At 28.0% G+C, this 23,838-nt stretch overlaps 1 protein-coding gene across 20 annotated transcripts in view; it reads right to left on the bottom strand.

Annotated features, from left to right (window-relative positions):
* The window catches only part of LOC107451625 (telomerase protein component 1), a 300,321-nt gene that overhangs the window by 30,176 nt on the left and 246,307 nt on the right, over positions 1–23,838 (bottom strand). For all 20 annotated transcript variants that reach the window (XM_021147109.4, XM_021147108.4, XM_087155402.1 and 17 more), the window contains 11 exons: positions 17,489–17,597; positions 13,559–13,678; positions 9,559–9,657; positions 9,035–9,179; positions 7,208–7,353; positions 5,686–5,822; positions 3,608–3,707; positions 3,415–3,531; positions 1,902–2,018; positions 1,385–1,511; positions 905–984 (listed from right to left, as the gene is read on the bottom strand). In XM_021147109.4, coding sequence (XP_021002768.3) covers positions 905–984; positions 1,385–1,511; positions 1,902–2,018; positions 3,415–3,531; positions 3,608–3,707; positions 5,686–5,822; positions 7,208–7,353; positions 9,035–9,179; positions 9,559–9,657; positions 13,559–13,678; positions 17,489–17,597 — 1,297 coding nt within the window. The remainder of the gene's footprint in view (positions 1–904; positions 985–1,384; positions 1,512–1,901; positions 2,019–3,414; positions 3,532–3,607; positions 3,708–5,685; positions 5,823–7,207; positions 7,354–9,034; positions 9,180–9,558; positions 9,658–13,558; positions 13,679–17,488; positions 17,598–23,838) is intronic.

The following is a 23,838-nucleotide window of genomic DNA, read 5'->3' on the forward strand; positions in this document are numbered from 1 at the left end:
TCTCTGCTTAATCTACTTATATTTATTTCATGGTGTATATTTCCTATTTAAATTATTTAAATTAAGAATGATAGTTATTTAATTTTTAAAATTTATACTATTTTCAGCTTACGTTTATTTTTAATATTAGAGTTTGGTGTTAAGTCATCTTCATTCTCTTAATTTTTAAAAGCTAAGCAGTGTTATTTTTGCTTGCAGTGTTTTTTTCATATAAATACAATTTTCTTTTATTTAAATTTCTATTTTTTATTTGAAGATTGATTTAAGATTACTAATTGTGTGGTTTTGATTCAAAAGAAATAATATCTGACACTATGTTCCATTGCAATATATCACTATATTGCAATATCTAACAGACGATATATCACAATACAAAATTTCTTACATCACCTAGTCCTACGTATGGTTTGGATTAAAAAAACTCATCTGCTACATGCTATAAAAATAAGGAAACTCCTTCAAATACAAGTTTGTTGCAAAGTAGCAATGGGGAAAATCTTGTAACAATAAAATTGAAACTTCTTTCAACGGTAAGGAATATATCTAAATAATATTTCATTTACAGTAGATGTTTTATTGACGATAAAATTTTATCTAAGAAATGTGAAAGAATTTCTTTGTGAGGTGAAATATCAGAAGCAAATCCAACTATTTCTGATTTAAATTAACTTTTTAACATCTTTGAAAAAACAAAAAATGGATTATTTTGCCTAATTTTACTTAAAAATGGAGAGGAAAATTTTACCAATAAAGTAGTGTACATCTTTATTGGTAAAATTTTTTCCTCTAAAGAAAGTTCTAAAGAAAACTCAAAATGCTTCTTTAGCTTAACCAAAAGAAACAATAAAAATTTGTGATTAAAAACTATTAATGTAACAAGTTATTATTAAGAAAAGTTTAAAACCTGAATAGGTTTAGTTATTTTCACACTGCCATCTTTATCAACATATGCCAGAGTGACATCAAAGACTCCTCCTGCCACATCTATGCAAAAAAACATACAATAAAAATTAATATTTTAAAAAATAAAGAAGTAAAAAATATACTTACATTACAAAATCTTAAAAATATACAAAAAACGTGATTAGTTATATGATAATAAAGTATAAATTATTTTAGCTTCAAGATGAGTTTCAGAAACAAATTTGTTTTCCACATATACTTTAGAAAAAAGTGATTCTAAATTCTTGTTCACCATTATTTTATAATCAAAAAGAAAGCAGAAAGTTGGAAAAATAATTTAATAGACAATATTGAGTTTTTGAATGAAACTGTTACAGCTCACATCGATTGAATGCTTTAAAATATCTTTTTCATTAAATAGATGCTATCTATAACTCAATAATATTTGTAATGACTACATGAATTCAAATTATTGTCTTACTTTTTTCAACTAAGAATGATAATATTGTAGATGATTGATCAATTCCAGGGACATAACTTGATAATTTCCCATCTATAGACCACATGGCAACACTACCGTCATTAGCACATCCAATGATATAATCATTCTGAAAAATAAAACAATAGGAGTTGAAAACAAATTCTATGAAAATTAAGTTTAAAAAGATAAAATGAATTTTATAATTTAGAAACAAATTTTTTATTTATAATTTATTATGAACTAAAATTGAAATTAACCCTCTGACTCTTAGTGTTGTACTTTTTCAAATTGCATTAAAATACCAGTTTCTTCATGTTAGCAAAAGAAAAAATTGCAAGTAGCAAGAAAATTTCTGCGTAATTTTACTCAATGGCTCATGGGTTTGGAGGGTTACAAAATATTTAACAGTAACTAAAATATAGATTATTACAACACTGTTCTTGATATACATCAAGTTAGAATATTAAAAATACTTCATTACTTTCTTCTAAAAAAATAGTAAAAAATAGATACTTACTGAGAAACAAACATTTATTACGCTTGTCTTTAATCCACATAAGATTTTCTCCCCATAACCTTCAGTCATAATAATATTATTATCATGTGAGCCAGATAAATAATATCGAGGATAAATCTAAAGAAAAAAAATATTAAAAGCAAATAAAAAAATCAACTTCTAATTTTAGACATATAAACCTGTTGTTTTAGAATTATAAAATAGTAAATTCATTTAGCTAAGAAGTCAAATAAGCTCAACAGTGTGTACTCTTGAAGCAGTTGTGCTGTTCTGACAACAAGACGCTCCAGTGGCAGAGATGGTTAAGGCTCTGCTCACACCGCTGGTAGAGACCTGGGGTTCAGGAGTTTAATCCTGGCAGCGGACTAAACAACCGGTGTGCGTACGCAGCAAAGTTGCACATTAAATCTGTCAAGGGCGAAAATCCTCTCATCAGTTAGAGGGTAAAAGCTTAGAGAAAAAAAGGCACCAACTCAGGCACCGTCCGTGTAGTCTGATCAGGTTCAAAATGATACAACATTCCTGCCACAGCTGTTAAAAAATGAGGATAGGTGCTTAGCTATGATTGGGTGGTGAGTATTTCCGCAACAAATCTGGTGATCAAGCTTGCTAGGAAAGATAACTGGGAATTAATAATTTAAATCCAGGTGACCTAATCACCTGCCAAAAATTAGAAATAACGCTGAAAGTCTAAGATCATAAGAATGGATGATGTAGCTAGTCACACAGATTTCATACTTCTCAATATTATGCTCACATATTTCAGTTGATTTATTTGGGAACGGAAGAATGATGCTTTATCACAGTCAAAAACTAAATTCTTCTTCGTGGTTTTCTGCAGTAACAAAAAAAGTTTAATAAAATTTTTGAATTAATATTAAAATTTATAACATTTAATTAATATTTGACAAGTTAATTTTTTAATAAATAAGCTTCAATTTATTTATTTTTAAAAGATTTTTAATCCAAGTTTGTTAAAAGTGTTGGAAAAATTTACTTGAGTTTGATGAACATCACATGATGGGTAATGTTTTATTTACTGTACACATTTCAATCTGAATAGCATCACCTTATAATGCTTTTTCACAGTCAAAAACCAAATTCTTTTTTAGTAGTTTTCTTCAATAATAAACTAATTTCTAAAATTTTTTGAATTAATATTAAAATTCAAAACATTTAGTTAATGTTCCAGAAGATAATTGTTTAAGACAACAAAATAAGTTTCAATTTATTTGTTGAATTTAATGAATAACACGTGATGGGTGGAGCTTCATTAACTGTACACATTTCAGCCTACATATCATCTCAGACTTGGTAGCCAAGAAAGAGATTGAACAGGTAACAAATTCTGCCAAGAATAAAATTAAGTAAAAAATATTTGGAAATGCTCCTATTCGCTAATAATTTCTAAGCCAAACTAGTTTCCTATTTAGTAACAGGATGAGGGTTGATGTGTACATTGAAACTATGCAGGAGGGAAAAGCATAGTGGTAAAAAGTAAATGAACACTTACACTGTGATAATCAACATAATAACTACACAAAATTCCATCACTATGCTTAGTTGTCACGTCTTCATAATGCATAAGCTCTATCGTTTCCTTTATATCAATGCGCCAAATTTTTAAAACCTATTAGGAAATAATTTTCTTTATTTTGAGTTTTTTTTTTAGAGAATAATATAAATAAAAACAAGTATTATCATACTTTATCATATCCAGATGACATCACAAGTGGAAAATATTTACCAAACAGGTGTAAGGAGAGAACTGAACCTTTATGCACACCATATACATATGCTGACTTACTGGAATAAAGTTTCACACTTTTAGGTATTTTATAAATTATATGTTTTGGATTATGTTTAAAATGATCAATATATAAAATTTAAAAGATATTTCAGTTTGTGATATTTCTAAGCCTAATAACTCTATTAGTTTAACTTCTGATTGGATCTGGAATTCTTGATTTTCAATCTCATAAAAATGATTTTCAGTTACTGAAATTTACCATAACAGTATTTTTTTTAAATGAGGTACGTACAATTAGACAATCATAAGAAAATTATATGATTCCTCTGGGCTATGTGCATTTCCGTTAAAAAAAACTTATACACAGAGGGACCTCGATTTTACATTGCCCTTTTTGTATGTTCTTCCGCTTTTAACTGATCAAAATAATTTTTTCACTACAAAGCTCACACAAACTTTTTTCAAGTTCTTTCTTTTTTTTCCTAAAAAAAGAGAGACTTGTTTATTTGCTGTTTGAAGTTGTTCAGAGATTTTTTCTATTCCATCTCATTGACCTTTTGCTTGTGAGAAAGGAATCACCCCTTGAGTCAAAATCAGAAATGCGGTGGGATCAGCAAAGCACAGAAAGGGTGGTATGCACCTTATTCCTCAGGACATTTCTTTGTACTAGTTGGCGGTACAACAAGAGGTGTTTATAACTTCCTCTAGACAATACAGATGCATTAATTTACACTAATATGTGCTATGAAGTTTATATTTTTGTTTAAAGTTTTAAAAAATTCTTATAAGTGATTTAAGTTCTGGTCAATATGCAATGAAGAGGAAAAAAAATCAAAAATGCAGAAAAGATGAGAGAATGATGTTCACATAATACTCTTGATGGTTGTGTAAGAAAACAAAGGTATTTTTAAATTAACTTCAGTAAAATTTTTATCTTTACGACATTAACTTGAAAAAGAGTTAAGTTAAATTGAAAGAATAACTTTATGAGTTATTCATATAAAAATAAAAAATATATAAATCAAATCTTTTTGCTTATCAGTACACATCAGTTTGAAAAACTAAACTGAACCTATTTTTCATTTTTCCAGTAATAAAGTCACACAAATTTAATTACGTAATAAAATCAATCATTCAATATTTATTCTTATAGTTATTCAATAAAATTTGATTCATATAATTGCATCAATAAACGAAAACAAATCAAAATAATATACTAGCAGCTTACGTAACGTAAATCGCAATTCCACCCAAATGATATCTTTTTTTTTAACTCAACAAACTACATTGTTCTTTCACTAAGAATTGAAAAATAAAGTTAATAACTGTTTAAAAATATTCAATATTGTTCTAATTCTATTGTTTCAACTGCATTACAAACTAAATTTTACGGAAATAAATGAACTCAGGACGTTAAAAAAAAAGAAATAGTCACGTCGTGGTATGATGTCATGGAAGAGCTCTAGATTTCTGACGTTTTTTTTTTTTTTTTTTAAGGATAGATGGTGAATGTGTGTGAGGAAGTATGGGAGTTTAAATTGTAAAATTTTAGAGTAGACTTTTTTCCAGTAAGCTTCAACCTTTGAATCTTGGAATAATTCAATCACACATCCCATTACTTTTCAATTCCTTCAATATCCGATTTATTGTTTGCTTTTGATGATATTGATGAAAATGAAGAAGATAAGCAAAAAGTAATGAAGAATATATCCTCAACTGATGAAGAGTTTGAAAGCATAAAAACTCTGAAACATTTGCAAATGTAAACCATAAAGCAAATTTGCTAACAATAGTAAGTACTGAGAGGGACATTGTTGAATTCGTATTTAAAAGCAAGATCATGTAAATATTATATATTTTTCCTAGCAGTTCATTTTGTAGGTGCCTATTTTTGAAAAATATACTTAGATTTTTTTTAAGAAAAATTGGGGTTCCACTGTAATAAAAATGTAACTCATTTTCTATGAATAACATAAATCACACAAAATTTCCTAGTGCTGTTATTATTAAAATTAAAGAAATATTTTAACTTACTAATCTGGATAACGAAATACACCAATATCACCATCAGAATTTCCACAAACAATCATTTTTGGGTTATGAACAATTGAGGTAACTCGAAATTTCATCAATCCAATCGAGGATACAGATGATTCAGTAAAGTTTCCACACTGTAGTATACAGGTTTCAAATCAAATTTAATACCATTAATATAATTGCAAATGACAAAAATAACTGTGAATCAGTGATAAAATATAATTAGTAGCTTAAATTATATAATATAGTCATTTAAAGTGAATGTAGTTTTCAAAGAGTGAGTAACAAAATTTGAACAAGAAAATGTGCTGAAGATAAACCAACAAAATTTAATGTAAATTTTAGAAATTATGGAAGATTGAAAATCCATACTTTAAAAATTAGAAGCTGAATTGCATTATAAGCAAGTTTATTAGCAGTTAAATGCAGATATAACTAGGAGAAAGCCGGACATTGTTTTTAAGTTTTGGTTTATGTCCAGTAGAGATTCCTGAAGTTTGTCTTTTCCTATAAAAAGAACTTTATCTTACATTTACTGACAAGGCGAAACCTAAATGTCGTTACTTAGTCAAACACTAACAATAGCAATAAGGAGCACTAACAATAATAATATGAGTAATACCACACTAACCAATAAGTGATGTCTAATTTATTATTAGTGATATATTTTTTGTATTAGAAGGAATTATTTGATTCAGTGTAAACACCAACACTTAAACCGGTTTTCCCCATGTTATTTAATGGGAAAAGAGTGTGCAGCAGAAAAGGTTCGGTTGTGTAGAATATTGCGGAGAGCTAAATGTTTCAAAGGTTAATAATCTCTAAACTGATAGTTTTCAAGACTTCATTTATTCAATTTGGTTTTATACAATTTTGGGTAAAAAAATGCATCAGAAATAATTTTTCCCTTTCCCTTTCTTTTATCCCTTTCCACTAATTATTTTGGTATTGAAATCTTATTTATAATGCAGAAAAAAGCCGATTGGAAAAAAGGTTAATAAAGGGTTTCAACCATAGTACCAAACAATATAAATGCCCTGATTATAAATAAATACCCCAAACACATCTAGGACCAGCCATAGGCTTTGGAAAGAGCAAAAAACTTTTTTCTATAAAAACAATTGAATTAATAGTTGACTGACTCTTTCATATTTTTATAGGTTTTAGGATTTTATTTAGCAGTAGTTTTTTTATGTTCAATATTTTAAGCTACAATGGTTTCCAAATAAAGTAAAACATCAACAATAATTATTTTATTAAATATAATATATTAAATGAATTTATATTAAAAGGAATTCATAAATAAAGACCATCTTATAGCACATAAAATAGTTTGTGGATTGTTGAATTTGATACATTTGAAAGAAAAGGGACAATGCTGTGTAATGATATTTTCATACAAGTTTAAATTGTGCTTATTTATTGTCCAAAAAATTTGAATAATTTTTTTATTTCTTTTTTTAACTCTATATATGCAATAAAAATTAAAAAAGCTTAAATTAATTTTGAATTTTCTTACCAGAACCTTTCCAGATTGAGTTCCAAATATCACACACATTTCTGTCCATTTTTGTTGTTTAACTGTATCAAGGTCAATGTTATCACTTGGTTTACTGATGTACGAGACAATGTCTGAATTAATGACGAATTTGGCCTCTACAGAACCTGCATGTACACATAAAAGAATGTTGGAATGCATAAAAGAACATTGTAAATTTGATTTAACTTACTTACAAATTAAAATACATTAGTTTACAAAACCATCGTTAGAGCCCTTTGACCATAAGCTACCTTTTTTTTGTATTGCCAATAGTAAAATACTAGTAGAAATTTAATAAAATGCATTATTATTTATCAGGTAAATATTGCATACTCTTGCAAGTGTAGTAAACAAATATCCCCTTGTTACATGAATAAGACAATTTATCTAGATTATATTCTTGTGATGCAAGAATGTAATAAATGGATAGATTAATTCAAGATGTTGAGTCAGTTAAGCTAAATTAAATTCAACATAAATATATGTAGTTAAAAAGAATAATGCAAAATTTCTCATTATTCAATTTCATTTTCAGTAACACTAGATAATCAAACAAGTGTCTGATAAATTATGTATTCTATAATGAAAATACATTTATCAAATAGACTACTGAATTCAGCCAGTTTTATTAACATGGAATAAAAAATGTTACCATAGCCAATGTTAAACATTAGTCAACATTTCAAACATTACTTTTATTGTTTTAGTACACAGATTAAAAATATTTATCCTTAATTTGCTTGAAATTAATATTAAAACTCGTGTGTTTTTAATTTTTAGTCAGGGAGTTGAATGATTGGTCAGAATGACATAGCTAATGTACAGAAAAAACTACACTATGCAGAATAAAAATTAATAAATCTCTCAAAAGAAATATTTAACACATATTGTTAAAATTTTCTTTAAACACACAATGAATTAATAATTTATATTATAAATAAATAATTATAGATTAATAAAAAGAATGTTCATTATCAAATGGAACAACTAATTTAATGTCAAGTACAACTCAATGATATGATTCAACTATTTTAAAAACCAATATGCTGAAATACTTTTCAAACCATGATACAGAGTTCTCCCTATTTTAACAAAGCAACAAATTAAGGACTTTTTTGGAAAAAAATTAAGGACTTTTTTGAAAAATTAAGGACTTCAAAATAGTATGTTTATTTATCATCAAATACGTTTGAATCATTACAAAAATTTGGCAAAAAAATGCATTTTCCATTCCAACAAGTATCTTCACGTAACAAGAAAAATTTAAACAAAATTTTTTTATTAAAATTTATATTTTTATTAAAATTAGAATAACTCAAATGAAGAAAATAAAATTTTTTATTATCTCTAGAGATAAAATATTTTAAGGGGCATTTTGAAAGATTTTAAAGATGGTTCTGAATGTGTTTCAATAAACCAAAACACAAATATTAAAGTTTTACACAACCAAAGTTTCTTTTAACAGCCATGAAACTTCTGAGTTTTTAACACAAGTATAAGTGAATAACAGGGGAAAAGAAAAAATATTTTTTGTTGTTAATTAAAAGAATAAACATTTAATACTTTTTAAGCAAATTATATTTCATGTTAAAAATTAGTAAATTTCATGCAATACAGTTTTACATTAGTAATGAAATGTGACTTAAGAGATATTTAATTAAAAAACAATTTTAATACTTAATTAAAAAATTTTGCTACATAATTATTTTTTATATTTAATAAGCTATTAGTAAAGTAACATATATTTTGAAAAAACTAGTTTAAATTTCACAGATAAATATTATTGCATCGCATAATATTTATTACCAGTATACATGTTCATAATCCACATTTCTGAGTTCTGAAAAACAATAGCTAGAAGGTCATGGGATATTATTTCCAGCATACTAATAGGGCAAAATCTACACTCTGACAACTTGTTGATACACACACCATCTGCTGTTGGCCAAATCTAGAGAAATATAATTACAGATATTTGTTAAACATTCAAACTCGATGAGCACAAAGAAAATATTTTTATAAAATTATACATAACAAAAATAAGTAAATTACTAAACGAAACAAGCAGTTGAATAATTCCAACTAATTAAAAATAAAACATGATTAATTTTATGATTAAGTTAAAACAATGAAAAAACCGAATTATGTTAAACTATTATTTTTCATAGGATTTTATCGATATTTTATATTTTTGAGTATGGTTTCTAAATTTTGTTTACACATTTAAAAGGTGTTCAACAACATTCTCTAATTTAATTTTGTTTGAATATAATTACAAAACTAAAACTGAAAAAAACAAGACATGTCATATCATTAAATCATATTATTACCTTAAGGGTACAGTCTTCACTACCACTCACAATCAGATTCTTTTCAACAGAAAAAACTAAAGATTTTACTGGTAATGCATGTCCTTTCAGATTTGCCACCTGTTTGGAAAATAAATAATTAAACATAAAGATGTAGCATAGGAGGGGGGGGGGGGAGTGTCCCTCTAATAATTTCAAAAAATTTCCATACCATATTTTATAAAAATCTTATAGAATAATCATATCATAATTATATTTGTAGTCATAGCTTTTTGAGAAAGTCATGCATAATTTTTTAGTTTAAAGAATAAATTTTTGAAAATTTTGATATTGAAACTATAAATACTGCAGCTAGAGGAAAAAAATTTATCTGAAAATGAGGAGATTTCAGTTTATGAATTGAATAATTTTATCTTCCATTTTAAACATGGCAATTTTGAGTTAAAACTACATAAATTAAACCGGGGAACAACTTTAGTCATCTTGTGACGCATCATGACATACATTCCATTCGCTTAAAAGTTTTTAAGACAGAACTAAATATGCAAAAACTGAAATTGAAGTTGCCAATCTCCTGTAAATTTGACCTGAATTTAGGATCCTATTTTTCTAAATACAACCCCTTTGTAAAACCTGCCGGCAGCCAATGAACATCTCTCTCACACATTGTTCTCTCTCCATATCATTTTTAAGACTATGCATTTTGCTCAAATATAAGTGTATGCTGTTTCAATTTTGATGAATATTTGTTTCAAATTCAACAATTATTTTTTTCAGAGCTTATTTGGGCACATTTTGTTTACTTTTAAGAAAACCTTTTTACAGTATATGCCTGAATCAAAATATAAAACATAAATTATGCCCAGACCAAAATGTAAATCACAAATTCTGCCTAAATAAATTGTTTTTGAGAACCATTTCATGTCATTTATGATCAAAATGAGTCAATAAAACATATTGCTCAATCTTAACAAATTTAAAGGAGTTAAGTTAAAAAATTCTTTAATTCAATAATCACATTTAATTTTCCTTTTTAATTTGTTTCTGATTCATAAATCATTTTTGTTTTACTGTTGTGATAGTGTGTATGCAATAATTAAATTACAATCACCCTAAATAATTTACGCAACTATAACACATATAAATGTGATAAAAGAGATTTTTAATAATAACTACTATTAATGAAATATCATTTTTAGTAATAACTATTTTCAATAAAATAATAACTTCTTTTTAACAATAATAATATTAAAATAATAAAACTGATTTTAAAATAATAAAACAATCAAAGTTTACGTTGTTATGTTATTCTTGCAGTTTGTATTGGCTCACACCCCCAGTCAAAGAAACGTTTACAAGCCACTAAATTTATCATACATTTTTTTTCCCTAAGCTCTAAATTTAATAAAAATAATTTTTGGGGAGGCGGAATGTAATATAAAAAGTCTCATACGAGTTTTTTTACATTAAATCATGATAGATTTATCTTAGATTTAGCTTAAAATAGATTTCTCTTATTGATTTTAAGACGCAGAAAGCATTCTTTCATAAAGAGTTATAAAAACTCAAGATGCCAATTAAATGGTAATAATTCTCAGAAAAATACTGATAAAGAAATCCCAAAAATTCCCTATTGTATGAATGGCATCATGCTTTTGAACAAATGCAAATTTAAAATTTTCCCGTTTGAATGACGTTTGAATAAGTTAGGGACATTTTTGCAACCAAACCCCTTTTAGAATCCCTGATTAAATAGAGGGAGCTATTTTAATGCTTAACTGTTTCATATTTTCATGGCCAGATAAATCTGTGACAAATCCCAACATTCCTGTTATAGGAAACCACCCAGGGCCGTAACTACGCCTGGGCAGTCGGGCCCCGACGGTCAAGGGGGACCACATCATGTTTCTTCAAAATTAAGTAATTAAGAACTCTCATTATATAAATATATGTAGGAAAGAAATTGTGCTAAGATAGAATTGATGAAAATTTTCTTTTTTGTAATTGCATATATATTTTAACATAAAGGGAAGGGGAAAAAATGGTCAAAGACCTTTTCTGAAGAATATTTCCATTTCTTAAAAGAACAAACAAGCTTCGCAGAGAAGGGGTAAGGCAACAGCTGCATGTAGTTGATTGTTAACACTTTCAGTATATTGCATTTCTGGCTTACTTAGTTGTTTACTATCTAGTGCCAGACCCAGTGGCGTGCCAACCGGGGGGGGGGGGGGAAACAGAGGGCCCCGCTAAAATTTAAGTGTTGGAGTAAATTATATGTTTCCCCCTCCTGAAATTTAGACACTCACAAAAATAAAGTCAAGTAAAATCAGTACTTTAGAAAAAAAATCAATTTTGAAGTTATTTTTCAAATAGAAAACTTTATATTCCTCTAAAATTTCAGTGGGGGACGAATAATGTGCTTTGCCCCTTCTGATATTTAGTCATTCGCCAAGACGAAGTTAAGTATAATAGGTAATTATAGAGAAAGAAAAAAAAGCTAGTCTTTCTCAATTTTGAAGCTATGCACCAAGTTGGAAACTATTTTGTTAAGGGAGATTGATGCGTTTTTTGACATTTTGAAAAGTAAAATAAAAGTAGAAAAATATTTCAGTTCCTATGTTCACTCGATTCTCTTCAGAAATAGTATTGAGGGGGCGAACAAAGTGTTTCGCCCCTTCTGCAATTTCAACGCGCTCAAAAATAATCAAAATTGATAATTAAAAAAAATTTCATCTTTGAATCGAAAACTTTATTTTCCTCTGAAATATAAGTGGGGTAGCGAAAAAGCTGCTTTGCATCATCTGAAATTTAGACATTAATAGAATAAAATCAAGTAAAGTTGAAAATTTTAGAAAAAAAATTGTTGCTTAAAACTTCGACGCTATTTTCCAAATCGAGAACTTCATTTTCCTCTTGAATTATAGTGAGGGGGTCGAAAACTTTATTTTCTTCTGATATAAAAGTAAGAGGGGCAAAATTGTGTAAACTATTTTCCAAAAAGACAATTTTATTTTCCTCTTAAATTAAAGTGATGGGGCGAAGAATATACTTCACCCCTTCTGAAATTCAGACATTCGCAAAAATAAAGTAAAATTAATATTTAATTCTCATTTTCGACTTTAAATTTATTTTCCTCTGAAATTTAATTGAGAAGGAAGATAATGTTCTGAATACCCTTCTGAAAGTTTGACATTCGCTACAATAAAGTAAAATAGAATTGGTAATTTCAGAAAAAGAAACTACTTTTCTTCCAATTTACTAGCTATTATCCAAATTGAGATAGAAAACTAACTAAAACTTTTTATTTGATGATCGATGAACATAGAGAAAAAATGTTTGTGCTTTCTGTGCCAAAAATACAAAATGAGCCAATTGTGGGGTGAGAAGTTATTGACAATGTCAAAACACTCATCTATATAAAGGCCCCCCAACATAGAATCGAGTTAACATGTCTTATATACTAGTGAATTGGAATTGTATTTTTGTAGTAGTAGATACCCTACACCAATAAAGTAAATTTTCACATATAATTTTTTTAATCATGTAGAAATGGAAAATGCTTTGACAAATTGGCCCCTAGAAAATAACTAAATAAAAAATGTTAAATGGTGAATAGGGTCAAAGAAAGGTAATCTCCCATGATTACTATATGACTTCTAATTCTTCAATTGCCCCCTGACACTTGTTAGGAGCTACAATGAATAAGCTCCCATTAAAATAACTACGTAAAATATTTTTTTCCTAACTGAAAAATGGAAAATTACCCTCAAGCTAATAAAACATTTCTTTAAGAAAATCATTTTTTCTCTTCATTATGCAATTTAGTGAAGAAGTAACATTTAAAATTTGTTTCACATAAATTTACTAAATTTTGTTTTTATAAGCTGATTATTAAATTATCCGATATGGAAGTAAGTGAGAACAATTGTAATACATTCTCAAGAATTCTTTTACATGACATTAAAAAAATACTATATTAAAAAAAGTACTATTAGTTAATCAATTACAAAAACATACTTACCTTTAACCCTTCTTCTGCAGACCAAATGACAATGTCAGAATTAATAAAAGAAGAGATTATGTTAACACCATCAGAAGAATAAACTATTGATTTAACAGAGCCACAATGACTTTTAGCAGTCTAGAAGACAAACAAAACATAAATCAGCAAATACAAATTGTTAACAATTTCAATTAATTACCACTAAGCCCTAAGCCTTCATTACAGTTTTCTTTATATGAATCAAAATTCTTCAATGGATGGTTCACTGAATGTAAACAAAAAAACAAGTTTCCTAAAACAGCTTTCTTCTTAGTTATGTTTTACACAAAATTCTAAAATTTATAAGTGTTTTTTTTTTGTAATTTACGAATTCTAATAGATCATGATCCTTAATAAAAATAATTGTATAAAGTATACATTGTATAAAGAACAGAAAAAAATATCAATAACAGTTTAGGCAACTCAAGTACTATTTCTTAATTATATTTGAAATATTTATTCCAAAAAATTTACTGGACGCAAAATATACTTTATAATAAGAGAGAGGAAAATTAATGGTTGCAGAACTTAGTATTGTAATTTTATTTAGCTTTTCTGTATAGCTAAGTAAATAATGTGTGGAATGACATTATGAAACTATTGTTCCATGTCTTACTGCTTCACAACAATACAGGAAATAAATAAATTATATTGCTGAATTATTCTACTACCATCCAAATCTTCCCCTTGCTTACTCTAAAAATAAAATGCAACAGAAATACAAAATCTAATATTATATAGCATCAAAATCAATGCAAAATAATGCTATGGCGAATGGTAGATAATATTAGTTTGTTTAAAATCTAATGGTATATAATGCAGAGAAAAGAGCGATTTTTTGTATCTTTCTAGTATTATAAAGGTGTGCATGATAACGTTAGATTTTCTGATGTTATCTAATATTAAGTTCTACTTCGGTAAGTTTATTTAAGCTTTTTTTTAAATTTCATAATTTCTTGCAGTTGAGGAATACTCCAAAAGAATTGCAGAAAATATAGTGACAAATCTTCTCGACATTTCACATTTCTCTAACTTATGCAATACATTTTGTTTACAACAGTATAACAATTTCTTTTAGATCATCTTTAATAGTATTTTTGATAATGATTGAAATCGTGCACTTTAGGAAAAAATATTCTTCTATTCTTCCTTTAACTAAACAATTTGATAACAATTCTATTATTTCCTGTCAGTCACTCAATCTCATCTAAATATTTTGCAAAGTTTTTTTGTTTAATTTTTTCTTCTTTTGACTTTCAATTTTACAGGGCTGAAAATCCTGATTGGGATTACCGTATTTTTCGGCGGAAGCGCCGCGGCGCTATGGAAAAAAAAGTTGTTTTTTTCCTACATGTGGCGCTTCCGATGCAGCGGCGCTTCCGACGAAATATTTTTTAGTAGCAAAAAATTTTTTCAAGGAAAGTTATTTAAGATTAAATAATTTTCTGAGAGAAAGACTATTAAAAAAAATTAATAACGAAGTCGACGAAATATTCACCGGTATCGCGATCTGCTGCAGAACATCGGCAATTGTAATTTGAGCGAACAGAAAAGGAAGTAATAGGACCCTAAATCCGACACTCACGGGACTGACGAAATGCCGAACTTCGGATCACTTTCGGAAATTCCAATATGGCCTCCAAATATCCATTGTTAATTTCAGAAAAACCAATAAATTTAGTCAAGTTTCGATCGTAGATTATGATGGGGTGAATTTAAAACTGGCCCATCTTAAGAAATTTTACTAATCAAAATAATAATCTATATAATATAATCAAGAAGAAATAATCCGAATCCTATGAAGAAGACATAATCGTTTCTTCTTTGGAGCAAGATCATAGTTCTCGTTTTTTCTTTTAGATAACATTTTGTTTTAACAAAAGAGGCTAATCTCGCATGAAAAAAAAAAGCTAACAAGAAACTACAAAAAAAAAAATGTAACAATTAATGCTAAGAACAAGCAAAAAACAAGCTAAAAACTAATAAAGATAAAAAATAAAAAAACAAGCAAACAACTATTAACAAGAAAAAAAACAAATTAGCAGTTAATAACTAATAAAAAGCGGCAAAATAAAAAAATTAATGAATCGAATAAAAAACCGCAAAAGGGATAGAATTCATTTTGTTGTCCACATGGTAGTTTCAATGTCAACTGGGTGTGGCTAATTTATGGTCAAACAGAGGAGGGAAATGAGGGGGGGGGGGCAAATCAGTAAAGCACAAGCCCAGCTGTCAAGATTGATTGATCTGTTTTTTACAACTTGCATTTCTTTATTTTGTTCATTGGAAATGCAGGTGTTTTTACTTCTCAATTTATTTTAAACTGCTTAAGAAACAGATGTTTCCTTTGACACAGATTTATTATTTTTTTTTCAAGCTTCTTTTTTATTTTTAAAAGATAAAATAAAGTAAGTTACTTCAACAGAATAAAATTCCAAATAAAAAGAATATAGCTGATTTTTTTTTTGTCTTATCAATATAAATTTCTTTAAAAAAAAGTAGATCAGATTAAGTGCTGAATTAAGGATCCCATACCCTTTTCTTTTCCCCAACCCCTTTAAAATATAACGGATTAATTCCTCCCAAACAGCTCCAGTAGAAATGACACGTGGAGGAGGTGGGGTACACCCTCTTTTAAACATTTTCTTCTCTTTTTAAGTTGAGTCACATTGGGTTATTTCCATTGAAGGAGAGGACATTCTACCCACTAAAATTACACCCGCAAAGATTGTGAAAGTGAAACTTTATTTCCCCTTCTCTCATTCCTTCAGAATTTTTTTGGGGCCTGTTTAGTTATTTCTTATTGTTATTATTAGTTATTTCGTTATTATTAGCTGTTTCGTTATTATGTATTAGTTTTTCCTCAAATTGTTAACGGTAATAAATTTTAAAATCTTTTTATTTTAAAATCTTTCTTTTAATAAATTTTTATTTTATTTTTCTTATTACATTGTTTTACGGATTTCTGTAATCAGTTCAGCGTTAATTCAGCTACTGAACATATAAATATTTTTTTGCTGTTCTTCTGCTTTTTGGCGTGGTGCTTTATTTATATTGTTCTGTTTTCTTTTTTTGTTGCTTTTTTTTGCTGAAAAAGAAATTTTTTATTAGAAATTAGAAATTAAAACTTTACTTTATGAAATGCATAAAATTTTTTTATTTTTTTTATGCAGATATTCTAAATGGTAATTTAAAGGTCTCTTCTAAAAGGATGCTGATATGCGCGGTTTAGCGTCATTGCGGCGCTTACTATAACTTTTTTTTTTTAAAATTTTATTTTTATCGATGTGTGGCGCTTTCGCTGAAAAATACGGTAATTAAAATCACGGATTTGGTATGATAGGTCAGACCTCTCTTAACCTTTTTGAAAAACAAAATATTACAAATAAAAAGTTACAGTAAATAACGAATTATAATGTTATAGTAAATAATTGAATCGAATGAATGTTTTGCTTTCCGTTATGACAGATGGTACAGAAAAGAGTTATGAAAAAATAACTTTTTTCCAAAAAAAAAAAAATTATATCACCAAATTATTTCTCCTTGATTTATTTTACTCGCAAATTACTTGCAAATAATAGACAGAAACAAAAGGCAATTTCTCAAATTTGGTGCTCATCAGCTAAATAATATTTATGTATGAAAAAGATAGGGTTGATTAAACCTCCCATGCTCCCCTTACTCGAAGAAATGAATTAACTGATAAAAATAAGTTACCATATCAGCAACAAACTACTGTTTTCATAAAACTTTTCTTTGTATTAAATTCTTCCAAAACTATTTCAAATATATTTTAGCTCATTTTCTAACATAAGCTGTCCTAAGTCCATTATAATGCAATGGTTAAAATCATCAGAGTAAACAGCAAATATAAATTCTAACAATATATAGATAAGCTTAACAACTTACAAATACTTTCTTTAGACTAACTGTATCCCACACTTCAATGCAGCTGTTCCACAAACCACAAGTAACTTGTTGCTTATATGGGTGATGATCAATACAATTCACTGGGCATCTGAAAATTTCAAATTGCTTACTTAAAAAAATTATAGAAAACTAAATTAAAATCTATAAACAATTAAAGCGAAAAAAAAATACTTTTTACTATTAAAAATTGTATATATCTCTGATTTTGATGATATAATGTGGGGTAATCTTTTTAGCAAGTGTGATCAACTGATCATCATAGATTAGGTAAGAAGATGTTAAATTCTTAATAGTAATGATTAGTTGATATGATTTTCTAGAGGTAAAAGTTTCAGGTGACAATACAAACATAATTGGTGCTAAAAGCGTCCAACTTCTTAAGCTTTTAGCCAGAAACTTTTCTAAAATATTATATATGAATACAGTGATACCTCGAGATACGAGTTTAATTCCTTCCGTAACCTAGCTCGTATGTCAATTTGCTCATATCTCAAAGTAATTTTCCCAATTGAAATTAATAGAAATGCCATTAATCCGTTCCAGCCCAAAAAATGCTACCCCCAATTGTTTTTGTTACGTGTTTTTGGATAAGAAAAATGTATTTATAAATGACAAATATTGTATAAAAGCATAATAAAAGAAAATTTAAAGCAAAAAAAAAAACTGGTTTTACAAAGTGTACATACATATTTGTATTTTGGTCACTTAAATGCAACTTACACACAACTTAAATGCTACTGTATGCTTAATTTTAGTGACTGCTTTTCTCTTCACTGGTTTTTGCTTTTTTAGCCGGATAAAAAAAAACTGTCGAAGGAGGTTTTTTTCCCCTCCTTTTTAGAATGCTGCAGAAATGAGTTAGGCAAGTGTCATTGAATAGCTCCGATGTACGACCAGTTGCAACTTTTTCGGGGTGTTCCTTTTCCACGAACAGTGAAATTCTCTCCCACATTCCCAAGAACTCTTTTATCTCACTTGTAGAGATAACCTCCTCCACCTCTTCCTCGAAACCAATTTCTTGCAGAACCCCTGAATGCTGCTGCGACTGTAACTCTTGTAATTCCTTGGTCGTCAGTTCCTGAGAGTGTTCCTCGGCGAGCTCGTTCACATCTCTCTCACCCATCACCAGGTTCATGGATTTTCCAAGAGACACTATTTCCACCTCCACTGGCACTTCGGGTTCGAATCCTTCGAAGCTACAGACTCAGGCGACAGCACAATTTTCAGCTACAGACCACAGCTTTTTCCATGCATAGGTCAAGGTCCTCGTTGTAACACTCAGCCAGGCCTGATCAATAATTTTGAGGCACATCACGATGTTAAAGTCGTCCTTCCAGTACTCTTGAAGGGTGAGGTTTGTGTTCTCTGTCACCTCAAAGCAGTGCCAGAACAGGTGCTTACTGTACAGCTTTTTAAAATTAGAAATCACCTGCTGATCCATGAGCTGCAGGATAGGAATGGTGTTAGGTGGTATATACGTGACTTTATAAACGTGAAATCTTCGAGGATGTCCTGTTCGAGGCTTGGTGGGTGAGCAGGAGCATTGCCGAGGATGAGAAGGGCTTGCATGGCCGTTCCTCATATCTCAAAGCAAAACTTTGCTTGCTCGACAGCTCGTATCTCAAATAACTCGTATGTTAGGGCACTCGTATCTCGAGGTACCACTGGATATGGATTTTAATGTCTGATAATTGGTTTAATAAGATTTGAAATGATTATGTCCACCATGGCCAATAAATAACTCAAAGTTATGAATACCATCCTGACAATCATGTTGATGCATTAGTGTTGAAAAATTTTAAACAATTTTACTTAACCCTCCTGGCGTTTCCCCTCTCTCTTAGTTTCTTACTTCAAGCGGCAGACACATTTTAGAAAGATGCTACCAAAAGTGTCGAGGGTCGGACAAAAGGTATGCTTTCCCCCTTCTGCTTCAATTTGTGGTAAAAAGGGGTGATTATCGGTCTAGGTGGTCAAGGAGGGTCAAGACAGTTTGATGGATGAATTGTGTTTCGTGATTCACTTTTCTGAAAGTTGTTGTTGAACTTCATACAATCTTACACTTTTCTCTGAAATATCAATCAATTCTTTCGTTCTGATAAGATAATTACTTTCAGGTTATGTTACATTCTTTCTTGTCCTTAGCTTTTTCACAATGATATAGTTGAAATATAACATCAAAGGAGTGTTCAATGAATTGGAGCTGAATAGATTCTTGTGATTGATAATTTTTCCTTCCTGTTTCCTGTGATTTCTTTTATTTCCCAGATACATTTGCGGCTACCGCCTAAGTTTTTTATTTTAAAACTGCGTGTGCATTTTAAATTGCCTCATTTCCGAATTCAAAGTACAATTTTGTTAATATACAAGCTAGTAAAAAGTCATATTTATCTTTTAAGTATATTATTGATATTTCTAAATTTAAAAAAATAATTAATGAGTATTTTTTCAATAATGTTCGATTAGAAAAATAACTGCTGTTTAATAGATATTATTTATTTAATTCCTGTTTTATTTCTCTTTTTCTTTGAAATTAAGTAAAAAAAAAAGCTTTCGCAGATGCTGCTGTTCTAAAGATGGAATATTGTTAAAAACATACTTAAAACTTTTTAATGTGCGTTAATACTCTTTAAATAGTGCTCGTATTGAATTTCTAGTTATTTGGATAATTTATTCTTAATTCGTCTTTTAAATATTTAAGTAAAAGCTGTTCATATTACACTTTATAGAATTGACTAAAAATATAAATTTTTATATATACACTAGTTAAGCAAAACTGCATTTTTTATTGTGAATTTTCTTATTTTATTTTATGGGGTATTATCAATAATAAAGCTTAAAAAAATTCGTAACCTTATGAAATTTTACATACAAAGAATAAATATCAGTACAGGAATTGTTGCAAGAATATTATTTTACAAGTAAATATAATGATTCTTTGTAGTTTTGTCCATTGCTGTTAAATTCAAAGGAATGATTTTACCAATATAGATCATGCAATGATATATATTTGGAAAAAAAATCACGTGGAAGTAACAGAATTTAAATATACAAAAATAAATGTAGTTATACAAAAATTTTCGGTAGTATTGGTTTAAAATATTTAATATCTTTTTTTTTTTTTTTTAATTCATCTCTTTGCACCATGTTGCTCCACGGAATCAGCTATTCCACACTAGTAAAAAATGGCGACTAATAAACACAATGGTAAATAACAAACAACAATAATTGTTTTCGGCTTATATAATATAGTTCCTGAAAAATTGAAAAAATGTGTTAAAAGGACTTCATCACTTTCTCTCCCTATCTGTTAGTAGAAAAAAACGTTGTTCTGCGTTTCTTCTTCATCGAAACAAACTGACAAGAATTAGAATTAATGGTTATGACATAAAAATGCTTTGACATAAGAAAAGGTACTATGATTATGCACACCTTTTGTATAGCAATAAAATAACATCAAAAATGCTTTTTAAAAAAAATAATAATTTTTTTTTTCAAAATTGGAAATAGCATATAAAATAAATATAGGATTTTTTCTTTGTTTTTTTTTTTTTTTACTTTTTATAGTGCGCAGCTTAGCAGTAAAAAATCAAAGAACCTATGTAACATAAGCAGAAAAATTTATTGAAATAAGGAAAGTAAAATTTTCTGCATTACTTCGGTCAAATATCAATAAATTAAAGGTCATAACAACTTTTTATTTTCTAGAAAAATTAAATTAAAAATTTTTTTTAAAAGAAAATTATTCTTATAATAATTAATAATGAACACTAACATTAAGTTATGTTATCCGTGATTTTAATTTATATGGGGTAAAATATATTTAGAATAATAAAACTTGTATCCCTTAATAGTCATATTTACTATTCATAAGAGTAATATTTTAAAAATATTGTATTTATAATAAATAGCAATATATTTATGAATTGTGTGGATTATGAATGAAATTGAGATTGTGGTTGGGCACAAAAACTTGCTATCGCTTTTTTTTAAACATATGATTTGTTGGATTATGTTTTATAAATTCGTTTATAACGTCATTTACAAATTCAAAAATATACAATTCCAAAGAATCAAAATAATGTAATGCCTTCCATTTTAGTTCCCAAATATTTTTAAAACTTTTTATTCAAGTAGCGAGTTAATTTTTATTCCAAAAGCAAATTCTGCATACAATATGCATCGAAAGATTACTGATGAAGCAAAATGGATATTTTGTTGCAGTGTTATTGAATTTTATTTTCCGTGACTTTTAATCATAAATTTTAGCCATTACTTCGATTATTTTACTTGTTAAGTTCGCAGAATTGTCGTGTACTTTATTTAAGTTCATTTATGTTTTATTTTTAATTCTAGCTTACTTTTATTCTTATTTTTTGTTTTAAGTTTATTTAAGCTCTTATTTTAAGTTTTTTTTTTACAGTCGAAGTTTAGACTTTAATTGAATTGCAGAAAATATAGTTACAAATCTTCTCTACATTTTGCATTTCTCTAACTTGTGCAATACACTTTTAGTACTATACGCCCAGTTTTTTAGATCACCTTTTACAGTATTTTTGACCATGAACAGAAAAGAAAACATGACCTTTAGATGAAACTGTATGATAACTCGTATGGACACTAGTATGATATCTGGACACTAGTATGATAAGTATTGTCTAGATTATATTTACATCACAATAAGGGTTTGTTTATCGCTTTGCACACCCCCATTTCAAATTGAACTTCTGAAAACTATTTTAATAACTTAACAAAAACATCACGTAATCATCTACTTTAGATTTCAGACAATCAATCGATGCATATTTTAGTACGAATGTCAGTACTGTAATACTTACGTTGGTTGTTTCCGACCATCTGGATTGAACAACTTTTAAATTCGTGAAATATTAGGGAGATCTGAAAGTAATGTCATTTCGATGTACTTGATATTTGTTACCAAGATTTTATTTTTTATCAAAAATGTATTCACCCTCGTTATCAACAACCCTTCGATTCCGGATCGTAAAAAAAGGGATTTTTAAGACTATCGAATATTCAATGCGCCGAAGCGTTATTACTTTCCAGGTTTCCGGAAAATTTACAAACATGATAATTACAACACAACTCGAGCTTACACCCTTGAGTTTACACACACTTTTATTTGGATTTCGAATGATATTATAGAAAAAATTGTACTTTGAATCAAATTAATGATGAATTTAATTAAAAATAAAACATCTTTTAGAAAGAAAAAAAATCTTGTTTGCAAGTGTTCCAACAATTAAAGTATATAAAATGTGCAATGATTTTAATATTTTATTTTAGTTACTGGAATTTTCACAACGATTACTTAAATATTTTAAATATAATCAGTTATACTTTTTAAAAAAATCGTTTTCTTTAAAATGTATATCTAAATGTATGTATATTTAAAATGCATTTGAGTGGAATAAAATATTTACATTTATTTTGTGGACTTGAAAAAAATATTTAGTTTATTATAACTCACTTAGTTATTTGGAGTTTTAACAGCTTGTACATTTTTTTATTATTATTTATTAAGGAAATTTGAGTTTATCATTAAATTTATTTATCATTACTGAAATATTTACTTATATATTCACATGAATGAGAAATGTATTTACTAATGAGACGAATTTCGATTTTTTCTCTATCCATGAAAATGCTTTAATATCATTTAACTAAAGTACAAATAAAACTAGTGTTTTGAGTGATGGGATTTTTAGAAAAATGCCGAGAAAGTCTTTAACATTACAGAAAGAGGAAAGAGTGTTTTAAGAGTTAACTTCATTTGCCAGATAAAAATTTTTTTAATTTTTTGTAAGCAACATAATACTTAAAAAAATTAACTAATTTAAATAAATTAGTTAAATACTATGGAAAATTAGTAATATTAAAAATTCATTAATTAGTTCATTAAATATTGCATTTGTTTAGACAAAAAATAATTTCCTGCAATTTACTCTAAAATGAAAAATGCTTTTTCGAAAATTAATTGAAATTTAAAAATACGAAACGATTTTATTTATTCATAGATTTAGTATAATAAATTAAGCAATGAATATATTTTTTAAAACAAAATTCAATATTTCGAAAGTGTTGGAGAAAATAAAAATGTAATCTGTTTCTTACAGGCAAACTTTTGGTTTGATTGGGGTTCAAACATGAAAAAGAACGCAAACTATTCACATCTATTCAAACAGAAATATTCTAGCACAACAGTGAGTGATTTACGATGACAGCTTATACGTCTCTCAATTTGTGAGCAGTAGGAGGTTGAGGGGGAAGGAAATATTCTAGTTCAGAAAAAGACGTGATCGCCGCTC

This window comes from Parasteatoda tepidariorum, chromosome 11, assembly GCF_982258835.1.
Source record: "Parasteatoda tepidariorum strain Cologne lab strain chromosome 11, Ptep-v5.0, whole genome shotgun sequence".
In the NCBI taxonomy this organism is placed as follows: domain Eukaryota; kingdom Metazoa; phylum Arthropoda; class Arachnida; order Araneae; family Theridiidae; genus Parasteatoda; species Parasteatoda tepidariorum.